Source organism: Telmatherina bonti (assembly GCF_933228915.1).
Source record: "Telmatherina bonti genome assembly, chromosome: 23".
NCBI classification, from domain to species: domain Eukaryota; kingdom Metazoa; phylum Chordata; class Actinopteri; order Atheriniformes; family Telmatherinidae; genus Telmatherina; species Telmatherina bonti.
The window spans coordinates 33,704,958-33,716,967 of record NC_136632.1 but is presented as its reverse complement, the minus strand read 5'-3'; the positions used below and the strand labels follow the sequence as shown (position 1 = coordinate 33,716,967).

Genomic DNA, 12,010 nt, shown 5'->3' with positions numbered 1-12,010 from the left:
ATGGCCGAAACACCCTGTGATCCCGAAGTCCACTACTGATGATGTGTCCTAAAACTAAGGTAAAAGAAAACCAACTTTAATAACCAGAAACTGAACCAAGAGACCAAAAATACTTACCAATGTTGAGCAATGGAAAAAGAACCTGAAACAAGAGAAAATACTCACCCAACACAACAAAACTCACCTTTTACTGAATATTGCACTTCTTAAAAACAAAAAAAAGCAAATCCATCACAATCATAATATGCTCCTTGTTGAACCACACAGAGAAATGGAGCCCAGAGTGACAAGCGACGGCCCGTGCATTGCCTTTGGCTCCCTACTCAAACTGTTTCGGTTAATAAACTGACTCAGGGGGAGTCATCGAGAAATACTCCAATCCCTAACCCTAACCCTAACCCTTTTCCGAATCTAGAACATCCCAAGCCCCCATCCATTTTAACTAACCTGAACCATCCCCCACCCTTGCCCCCTCACCACAACCCCAAGTATCCCAACCTGCCACCCCCCTTCCCAAACCCCCCTAATCCCCCTGCCCAGTCCTCCTCCCCTAACCCTAACCACTCCCCACCCTTAAGTCTTTCCCCAACACCCAATTATCCCCTTTCCTCATCTCCTTTCCCCAATCACAACCCCTCCCCTTCTCCACCCCCTTTCCCTAATTCAGAACATCCCAAGCCCTCATCCATCTTAGCTAACCCTAACACTTATGCACCCCTTAACCCCAAGTTCCCCAACCCCCCACCCCCCTCCCCTAACCCTAACCCTAATCCCCCTGTCCAGACTCAAAATCCTAACCCTCACCCCAACCCCAAATCTCCCAACCCCTCACCCCCCTTCCCCAACCTTAACCATCCCCAATCCCTACTCCCTTTCCCCATATCCAGTCCAAATTGTCCCCTGCCCCCCCCTTCCACTTCCTTCCAGTCCCCTCCCCTCGTCTCCCTGTCAATTTACACCCCTTCGGATTCCCCTGACTTAGTCTATCCCTCAACACAGTCACCCCACTTTGTACCCACCCCTAATCAATCTCCCCCCATGACTTCCTTCTCAATCCACCTCACTCTCACCCCGGACCCCCTGACCTTGGTTGCAACTCCCTCTCCCCCTGAAATCCTACCAACTCCCCAGTTCTCTACCCCACCTTCCAAACTTCTTCCCTTTGTCACCACCTTCTCCCACAGATTCACCACCTTTCATAAAACAGTGAGGTCCAATTTCCAGGACGTGAGACTTAGATACCCACCCCTCCATGATTACCGCTTCATTACAGCTCATAGGAAGAATGCTAATCTCCAAAATATATTAGTTCACTCAGCCTTCACTGCAAATAGACCACCATCCCGTACACAACATGATCATCTATATATCTCACACAAATACATTTCCAACCCTTACAGTGGTAAAGGTCTCCCCATTCTGGCCACCTACACATTATCATCCAAAAACATAGTCTATGTCATCACCTGCACCGTTTGTGATAAACTTTACATAGGAGAAACCCAGCATTCCATACTCACCCGTCTAAAGCAACATCTCCACAACATTGGGGAAGGTAGGCTGTCCACCCCTTTAGTCAACCATTTTCAACTCCACTCGACACAATATCTCAGAGTCTCGGGCTTGGAATCAAATGGCAGGTGGACCACCAGACAAAGGAAAAGAGCAGAGAGACACTGGATTCATACACTATCAACACTAGTCCCAAATGGCCTTAACATTTTGCCCTAAACATATACGCCTCCCCATACCCCAACCCCCCCTTTCTTTTTTATTTATTTATTTTTATTTTTATTTTTTTTTTGTCCAATCAATAATAATCTCAGCTACAGGTTTTTCCTCCACTTCTTGGGGTGGGTGTCCTCTACCATGCCGGGGAATTGAACTGTTCCGTCTGGTGTGGTGGATGGACGCCCAACCCACTTTGCCACTGACATAGCTACATCCACATGCACCATCCATACCGCCATTCCCAAAAATTAGCCTGCCCCACTTTGCCACCAACACAGTTGATCTATCCAACCACATCCATGGGCATATTGTACCTCCTTTTTTAATTTTTTTATTATTTTTTTCTCTCCGCCTCCTTCTATTTTGTCCCAATTAATAATAATCTCAGCTGCAGGTCTTTCTTTTTTGGGGGGGTGTCCTCTACCACGCCAGGGAATTGAACCATTCCTTCTGGCTTGGTTTACGGACACCCACCCCACTTTCCCACTTACACCATTGACATAGCTCCGCTCACACCCCCATTCACCGTCCACACCACCATTCATGACAGATTTCCTTTTTTTTCTTTTTTTCTTCTTTCAAAATTCTTGTTCTTTTGCCTCCTGCGGTCCCATTCTGGCACTTGGGGCGGGCATCCTCTGCTGAGTCGGGGAGTCGAACTCTGTCCGGCCGTATGGGGGGGTGGATGCCTGCCCCACTTTGCCACCAACATAGTTGACCTACAAATCCATAGTTATGGGCATATCGTACCTCTTTCTTTTTATTTTATCCATCTCTCTTTTTTTTTTTTTAAATTAAAACAAAAATTGGAATTCTTCAAGCCTCACAAAACAGTACTTTTTGGCCCTATCAGTTTTATGACGACTTTCTGGGGTGGGCGTCCCATGCCATATCGGGGAATTGAACCGTTCCAGCCGGTGTGGATGACGGACGTCCACCCCACTTCACCGCCTCACAGTCACCTTCTTCTCTTCAGTTTCCAATTTCCATTCCAGAATTGAGCACAATTTCACAATCTTTACATACCTTACAATAATCCTCAAGTCAGTCGGCCAGTGCCCAAAACCCTAACAGTGGCAACCCCAAACCCCAACCCTAACCCTAACCCTAACCCTACCAGGGGCATAAAGCCCCCGACAACATAGCTGCTAGGATCTTCGGGACGTACAAACCCCTCCACCACGATAAGGTGACAGCTCAGGGAGGGGAGACTGACCTCGGAGAGGAAATAAGAGAAATGATCGTTACTAATAGAAAAATACACTTAAAATCCTGAGGTGCAACTCAGACCGAGAAACAGTTTAAAATATTACATAGACTCCACTTTACAGCTTTGCTGAGGAGCAGGCTGGGTCTAAGTTCCCCATACTGTGGCAAATGCAATACTGAAATTGGTACATATGCACATATGTTTTGGAATTGTGTGAAACTACAGAAATATTGGAGGGATGTTAAAAATGAAGTGTGTGCGATATTAGAATATAATCTAGAGCTTTCAACTTTTCATTGTATTCTCGCTGTAAAAGTGGAAAATGCAAGGAAAAAACAATGCTAAACTGGCTAAAATTCTTCTTTATGTGGCGAGAAAGACTATCTTGAAGTTTTGGATTTCTGAGGACTGCCCTAAAATTGAAGACTAGTATGCAGAAGTTTTAAAGAGCTTCCTTCTGGAAAGACTCACGTATAGCAGACAAGATAACCTCGAGGAGTTCTGGGACATTTGGCTACCAGTTATAAGACAAACTCCATATGGGCTGAACAAATGTACAGTATCTGTGATGGTGTTTTGTTTTGTTTGTTTGTTATTTTTCTCTTGTCTGTTTTTTTCCATCCCTGCTGCCTGTTTTCTTTTTTTAAATTTACAAATGTAAAAAAAAAAACAAAAAAAAAGTGATTTACATATATTGTATGTAAACATATGCATATAAATGCACTTCAGTCTCAACAAAAATAAAATTATTAAAAAAAAAAAAAAAGGAGTCCAGATCAGAGGACTTTGGAAATGGCATTGTGATAAATCTGTTTTCACCTGGGAAAGTTAAATATGACCTCGCAAAGATAACGCAGCTTTAACCCTTCCAAACACTTCTGTTGTGACTTAGTTTATTTTGTTTTGTTTGTATCAGTCTCAGTTTGTCCATTTCCAAAGAAAAAAAATCAAGTAAAACAAAAACAAAATAGGCAGAAGCAAAGCTTGTATGCCTAAGAATGTACACTTACAAGTAGAGTTACCTCAAATTTAACTAACTAAAGCAGATGCATTACATACACAATGTGACTTTTATAAAGAAAAATAATTTATAAAGTTGCATATCTCTCAAAAAGAAACATTTAAATAATCTTTTTAAATAGAAATAAAGAATTACCTTTTTTTTTTTTTTAACCTTAATTAAGGGTTTATTCCACAGTTGGACTCCCCGAAAAGACATCTGTTTCACCACTGTCCTAGATTTTGGAATAATAAATTTAAAACTGTCTCTAAAGTTGTATTTAGTCTGCTGAAGCTGAAGGTAATTTTGGACACCTTCTAGAAGAGCATTTTGTTTAGCCTTAAACATAACTTGTTGTGGTGTAGGACAAACAAGGACCCAAGTGCAGATTGGATGTGGATACTCGGAAGGGTTTATTGTTTTCCTGGGCAGAATGGTAGGTGGCCAGGCAGGCAGGTTGACGGGCAGGAAGGCAAGAAACACGCTCTGGTGACAGAACATACAATTGTTAGGCAAGCTGTTTAAATCCTTATGCAGAAATGCTGCAATGGCCGAGAGCTGTTACCACTTGATGAAACAACAATCAGGCGATGACTGGTGAACTGAGCTGGCCTTTTATCTTGCTGCTGCTGATTTCCTGATGAGAACCTGGTGTGGACTTGGTTGCCAGGGAAACAGGCACAGGTCAGAGCAGGAACCACAACATAACTTGTATCATCTTATAGTAAACTAAATGATCAAATTTCATGAGTTAGCTCAAAACTACAATATGCCTAGCTCATATTAGGTAGGGTAACAAATTGAAGCGAGTAGGTTAGAGTTTAGGGAAGTATTAGCTAGCTTAGCTTAGTTCTTAGCTCACATTCGGTATACATCAGGTTATCTTCTGTATTTGTGTTGAAAGTGAACCAAGCTTAAGTTGGGTGTGTCAGTACTGTTTTAAAGCTTGAAAATTCTTCCATTTTTCCCCATAACATTATGCTTATTTTCAGCTTCTTTCAACTGCATTTTTAACAAGCACAGCCCAAAGTCTTTCTCAGTTTAATTTCAGTTTATTTAAATTTATTTAAACATAATAGACTTGAAAATAGAATAAGTGTAATAATAGAGAAATAAAAGTCAACATATATATGCGGAATGGGATGTGTGAGTGAGGGTGAAGTTTGGAGGGGGGGCTGTGGGTGGTGGAGGGGTGTTTGGTGGGGCATGTGTGGTTGGGTAGAAGTAGAGGGGTGGGGTGGAAGGGTGGGTTGGAGTTTGTGTGACTTGGTATGGGTGAGTGAGTAGAGGTGGGGTGGGGGTGTGTATGTGATGGGAGATGTGTGTGGATTGCGGAGGGGTGTGTGGATGGGGGCTGAGAGGGGAGTGCGTGTTGGGGGAGGGTGCCCTCTGCCTGCGGGGGCGGGGGGCTGCTCTCTGTCTGCCCTGGGGGGCCGGTGCCCGGTGGGATCGGCCCTTGCCGGCCTGGGCCTGCTGGGACCTGTTCCCCCTGACTGCGGGGGACTCTGGTTGGGGACCTCCTTCGCCACCTCCTGGGCGGATGCATGGCTGGCTCCGGAGTGGGGGGGTTGGGGTCTGTGCCTGGGGGTGACTGTCGGTTACCCGGGTCTCTGGGTTCTACTGGCCTGCCTCTAGCTGTAGGCGGGCGGGGTCACATTGGCATGATCACTCTTCTCTGAACACGTTTCTCTCTAAATGTTCTGCATGAATGTTCTGCATGTGTCACAGTCACTGAGTCATCCAGCAAGTTTATTCACTAACAGCAGGTAGCTCTCTTTCTGTCTTTTTGATTTAACTTGCTAGTTTCTGGTCCTCCTGATTGTCAATGGTTCTGTTCTCCACAGGGACCATGAATCTAGAGTTGGCTTGTGTGGGTGTGTATATTTATGTGTGTGGGTGGGTATGTGTGTGTACATATGTATGTATGTGTATGTATGTATGTATGCATGTGTATGGATATATATATATATATATATATATATATATATATATATATATATATATATATATATATATGTGTGTGTGTGTGTGTGTGTGTGTGTGTGTGTGTGTGTGTGTATGTATGTATGTATGTACACTACTCACAAAAAGTTAGGGATATTCAGCTTTTGGGTGAAATTTCACAACAAGCCTAAAATGCATTCAAACCTGTACAGGTGAACTTAATGTGATCTTCTCTAAGCTTTTAAATGCACATGTCCAACTCTTAAATGTTTCAATAAATTTTGCACAAGTTGCTGTTCTCTAACAAGGAGCTTAACGGCAAAAATCACGGCAGGTGTGTGATCCTTGAATTGACCAATAAATGTCCTGGTTCAATTAGAGCTGGTGTTTAAACAGTTGTCCTCATCATGCTGTTCACATTTTGACATCATGAGACCAAGACGACACCTAACAATGGAACAACAGTCCCTTGCCATTGCCATGCTTCAAACAGGACGTTCTCAGACAGAAGTGGCCACTGAGCTTGGAGTGTCACAGAGTGTCATCAGCAGGTTGCAACAGAGATATGGAGAGACTGGAAGAGTCACAGAAAGGCCTAGAAGTGGACGTGCTTTGGCCACATCCCGTGCTGATGACCGCTACATTGTGAACACTGCCCTGAGAAACCAGATGATGAATGCCACTCAACTCCAGGCACGTTTAAGAGAGGTGAGAGGCACCCAAGTGTCACGTCAGACCATTCCAAACCGTTTCCATCAGCGTGGTCTGCGTGCTAGACGACCTGCACGGGTACCTGACCACACCACCAGGCACAGGCATCATCGTCTTGCATGGGCCAGGGAGCATTTACGCTGGACGAGGAACCAGTGGGCCTCAGTGCTGTTCTCTGATGAAAGTCGATTCACACTGAGCAGAAATGATGGCCGGCAACGATGTTGGAGACGTCAGGGAGAGCGCTATGCATCAGCCACTGTTGTCACCAGGCCAGCTTTTGGTTGTGGCGGTGTTACAGTGTGGGCAGGGGTGTCCACTTGCTACAGAACTGCCCTACACTTTGTGAATGGTACAGTGACAAGCCCATACTACCTGAATAACATCATTAATCCAGTGATTGTGCCCCTACATGAACAGCACAGGCCTAATTTCATCTTCATGGACGACAATGCTCCTGCTCATCGAGGCCGCATCATCAGGGAACGGCTGTTGGAGACTGGTGTACCTCAAATGGAACGGCCTGCACTCTTTCCAGACCTGAATCCCATTGAAAACCTGTGGGATCAGCTGAGCCGTCGTGTAGAGGCTCGAAACCCTGCACCCCAGAACCTCAATGACCTGAGGGCTGCCCTTCAAGAAGAGTGGGATGCCATGCCTCAGCAGGCAATAAGTTGCCTTGTGAACAGCATGAGACGTCGTTGTCAAGCTGTAATTGATGCTCAAGGGCACATGACCAGATATTGAGACGTTCAAATTTTTTGTTGTGGTGTAACTACCATTGTTGTTACCTTTTGTGTTGAATGAATTTTTTGAGATGAGGAAATCAGTAGTGCATCCTTCTACTTAAATGTCTTACTTTTATGATATTATATCACTGTAGCATGAACATATTGCATTTTCCATAAATTTCACCTGAAAGCCAAATATCCCTAACTTTTTGTGAGTAGTGTATGTATATCTATCTATATATATATGTATGTATGTATGTGTGTGTGTATGTATATATATAATGTATGTGCGAGTGTATGTAGGGGGGTATGTATGTGCATATACGTGTATGCATTGATCTCTTTCTTTTGTTTTCTCTGTTCTCTTTTCTGTTCTCTTTCTGCCCCTTTCCTGTCCTTTCCGGTCCAGCAGCATAAACTCTGTAATACAAACTATTATCCAAAGCAAATAGAAAAATAAAATAAGAATTAAGAAATACAAGGGGATCATTACATCTATAAAAGTTCCCCTTGGCAAAATAAATTTGCTCAGCAGAACATCCAGAACATCAGTCTGCTGCTTAAATGCTGGACAAGACAAAAAAAAATGTTATCAGATGATAAAGAATTGCTTTTTTCTTTAGGGAAAGGGTTCCACGTTCATACAGGGAGTGGCTTTTATGCCGTTATAAAAGCTTTTGGAAGAGCAGCACAAACACCTGTTTCATAAATTTTTACACAGGATTTATATGTTTGTTTCTGCCTAAACATGCTATGACATCATCCCCCTGCAGTAAACATTAGGCTTTTAATGAACACACTCTTCTTCTTCACTTCCCTTTCTGGACCTGCTCCATATCTGACCCCCTTTCATGCATTCTTTTCCTTTTCATGTCATTTGCCTCATCCAACCTTCTCCTCATGTCCTGCATCTGCACCAATCAGTAATTAGTAAAATTCATGTAAACATGTTAGTTTTTCTTTTATAATCATACAACCACTTTTACTCCCCAAGATCCAGATTTTCCCTGACTACACCTGTAAATTTCTGCCGCTACTTTTTCTTTTATTCTGCTAACACTTGACTTTCTACATCATGACAATTTCCTCTGCATGTAACAGTTTTTCTTCTAAATCTCTTAAAACTCTGCAATAATATATGTTTATCTGTCATTTCTTGGCATTTCATCTTTAACTTCCTCTTCACTAAACTGTGAGAGGAAAATAATGTTTCTTTCCATCCAGGCACATCGAACAGACTGCCTGAACCAGGCTTTACTGTCATCTTTTTGGAAAAATGCCTGTGATCTGACATTCAGTCTGTAATTTAATTTATTCGTGTCCTTTGACATTGACATACTTAAGAGAAATTGCTTTATCATTATGAAAAGTGGACAACAAATAGCATAAAGAATTTTTTATAACTTTTAACAGACAGATGGATATGTAGATTCTACAACCACTTCAACAATTGCAGATAAATTAGCCAAAAGTCTCCAGATCTTTCATGGGACTTGCCATGGGTTAGGCTAACTCAAACCCAGTAACTTTGTTATTGCTATAAAGAAAACAGAAAGCAGAAAATATTCAACATGTTTTATTGGGTTTTTTTTTTGTTGCTTTTATCTAAACATAATTTTTCTAGAATAAAATAAACATGAGCAGCTGAAGCTGAAATCTCATAAACCATATTTACATATTGATTCAGAAATCTGTTTGTTTACAGCAGATCCTCAGAAGTCTGAACTTTACAAGTCCATTTGGAAAGTCAAATGTCCTTCATGGTGTTTATGGTCCATACTTAAGAAGCTGTGGACACCTCAGTCTTTGAAGACACTTCCGATGCTTCTTCCATTTTCTTTCCAAACACCATTTCCATGATGCATCCGTTAAACTGAGGATGGAGGGAAAATCAGTTTATTATTATCAGTGGGAGAACCAGTAGAACCAGAAGGACCAGCAGGAGTATCAAATGCTCAACACAAAGACGGATAAGCAGACAGACAGAGAGTTTCGTCACGTCAGTTATTCATTCATGCGTTTTCAGGCTCCTCCACGCACATGACGGAGCAATCCCAACAGAAATTGTGGGGGCAGTATTGAGTTGTATAAGCACAACAAAAAACCACAGAAGAAAGAAACAGGAAGAGGATGACACCGAAATCACCTGATTAAAAGTACCAGAAGAGGAGACAGAAGAAACTGGGAATGACCAAATCATATAATTGTTCTACTTCTTCTGGGGTTTTTTGGTGGTTGTAAACAACTTAATACGAACTGGAGTCAAAACGACAAAGTGAAATCCAAACTCAGTACTGCCCTCCGGTGGATGAACACTATGACAACGTAAAAGCATGAAGCATGAGTGCCATGCTGTATGAAAACACTTGAAATAGATTGACCCATTTACGTACATAGGGCAACTTTGCCAGCAAGCCTTATCCCTTCTAGCAGTTGTAGTTGGGTTAGAGGACATTTCCACAAACAGAAAGTTTCATCCCCCCTATTTTCATATGATGATGAGGATAGTGATGAAGATGGTCATATCCAGAAGTAAGATGAGATCTGAAGGTAAACTCACCTGTTTGTTCATGAAGACGTAGATGAGCGGGTTGTAAACACAGGAGCTCTTAGAGAAGTAAGCTGGGATGGTGACCAATCTGAAGTCTTTGTTCTCATCCTGGGACAAGGAAAAGTATAGACCTGTCAAAGCGTATGGAGCGTAGCAGGTGACGAAGGAGCCCACCATCACCACAATCATCCGGGAGACTTCCTTCTCTGCCTTCTGCGTGGACTCTGACTCTGCCTGCTGAGCTGCAACCTGCAGAGAAAGATCAGCAGATTCAGAGCATCGGCTGAACACACCTTTACTCCTATCTCACCTTCACAGGCCTTTCTCAGACCAGTCCCACAAACCAGCCTGACCAATCACACCAGTCCGACCACTCAGGACATTTTAATTTCAGCCAAACCAGCTGATGAGGAACCAGTCTTGGCTTCATACTGGTTAAACTTAGGGTCCAAAAGTAATTGTGAAGGAGCAGGTATCTCATAACTCATATTACAGAGATGATTGATCATGTGACCAATCAGATCATGAGGCATTGTACTCACAGCTCTCAGAGCTCCCAGTAACTGTGAGTAGGAGAAGATGATGATGGTCATAGGAATGCAGAAGCAGGTGATCAGCAGGAAGTACATGTAGCTTTCAGTTTTTAACTCCTCATTCTTTGTGTACCAGTCGGGTCCACAGGCACAACCCAGACCTTCTGGGATGTACCTAAAGACAAAAACAGCAATGAAAAGGCACCTGAATAGCTAACACACCAACACCTGGGATTCAGGAGAGAGACCAACCTGCTCCAGCCAAAGAAAGGTGGGAAGGCGCAGAAGCTCCCAATGACCCAGGTGAAGATGACGGCAGCGAGAGCGTGGTTGGTACCAAACTTAAAGGCTCCAAACGGTTTACAGATGACCAGGAAGCGCTCAAAGGAAAGGACAGCCAGAGACCAAGATGTCACGAGACCTGTAGAGACCAAACCCACATCATCACCTTCCCCAATTCCCACACACTCTCCTGCTCTTCCTCTGTTGAACTCAAAATCTGAAACTCAGGTGGGTTTACCTGCAACGGCGCCGATGGCAGCCTCCAAGGCACACAAGGTATAACCCAGGAAGTACCATCCCCGGGCGGAGCAGACGAACACCTGGCTGACGGAGAAGGTGACGAAGACAAAGCCAGCGAAAGAGATGTTGATGAGGATGTAGTTCAGAGGGGTTCTGAGCTTCTTGTATTTGGCCGCTGCCAAAAGAACAACAAAGTTTAACGGCGTTCCGGCTAAGAAGACGAAGCCCATGAAGAGAGTCTGCAGGTGGAAAGCCCACATGGGGGCAAGATAGTACTGCGGGCCCTCAAAGGGGCTGACTTTGGAGACATTCTCGTACAGGTGGAAATATTTCCCCATGGTGGAGCTGAGCTTTGATCCACAATGTCTTCAGCCTCCTTATATATGCTGATAAACCACTTAGATGCAGATAATCCACGCGGCTTTCTCGAAACTTTACGGATTAAGATCATTTAGGTTTAATCTGCTTACGGAACAAACTCAATCTCTCTGTGACATCATCTGCAACAGGAAATATTCATTCACATGAAAGTTTGTGTATCTCAGTCAGATGTTTCCTGGATAGCCAAATGTGTTGCGTAGTGTAGCGTAGCCTAGCGTTGCGTTGCGTAGCGTTGCGTAGCGTTGCGTTGCGTAGCGTTGCGTTGCGTAGCGTCGCGTCGTGTCGCGTAGCGTCGCGTTGCATTGCGTTGCCTTTTGTAGCGTTGCGTAGCATTTCGTTGCGTAGCGTAGCGTTGCGTTGCGTAGCATTGCGTAGCGTTGCGTTGCGTAGCGTTGCGTTGCGTAGCGTGGCGTTGCGTAGCGTGGCGTAGCGTTGCGTGGCGTAGCGTTGCGTGGCGTAGCGTTGCGTGGCGTAGCGTTGCGTGGCGATGCGTTGCGTGGCGATGCGTTGCGTGGCGATGCGTTGCGTGGCGTAGCGTCGCGTGGCGTCGCGTGGCGTAGCGTGGCGTGGCGTGGCGTCGCGTCGCGTGGCGTCGCGTGGCGTCGCGTGGCGTCGCGTGGCGTCGCGTGGCGTCGCGTGGCGTAGCGTCGCGTGGCGTGGCGTGGCGTAGCGTGGCGTGGCGTGGCGTGGCGTGGC

The 12,010-nt window shown here is 44.3% G+C and overlaps 1 protein-coding gene across 1 annotated transcript; it reads right to left on the bottom strand.

Annotated features, from left to right (window-relative positions):
- Nucleotides 1-9,107: 9,107 nt before the first annotated feature.
- On the bottom strand, nt 9,108-11,271 carry opn1sw1 (opsin 1 (cone pigments), short-wave-sensitive 1; the record flags this gene model as incomplete). Its single annotated transcript, XM_079262810.1, has 5 exons — nt 9,108-9,200; nt 9,888-10,127; nt 10,421-10,586; nt 10,664-10,832; nt 10,932-11,271. The coding sequence occupies 5 exons, from the start codon at nt 11,269-11,271 to the stop codon at nt 9,108-9,110; spliced, it is 1,008 nt and encodes a 335-aa protein (XP_079118936.1).
- Between the last annotated feature and the right edge of the window lie 739 nt (nt 11,272-12,010).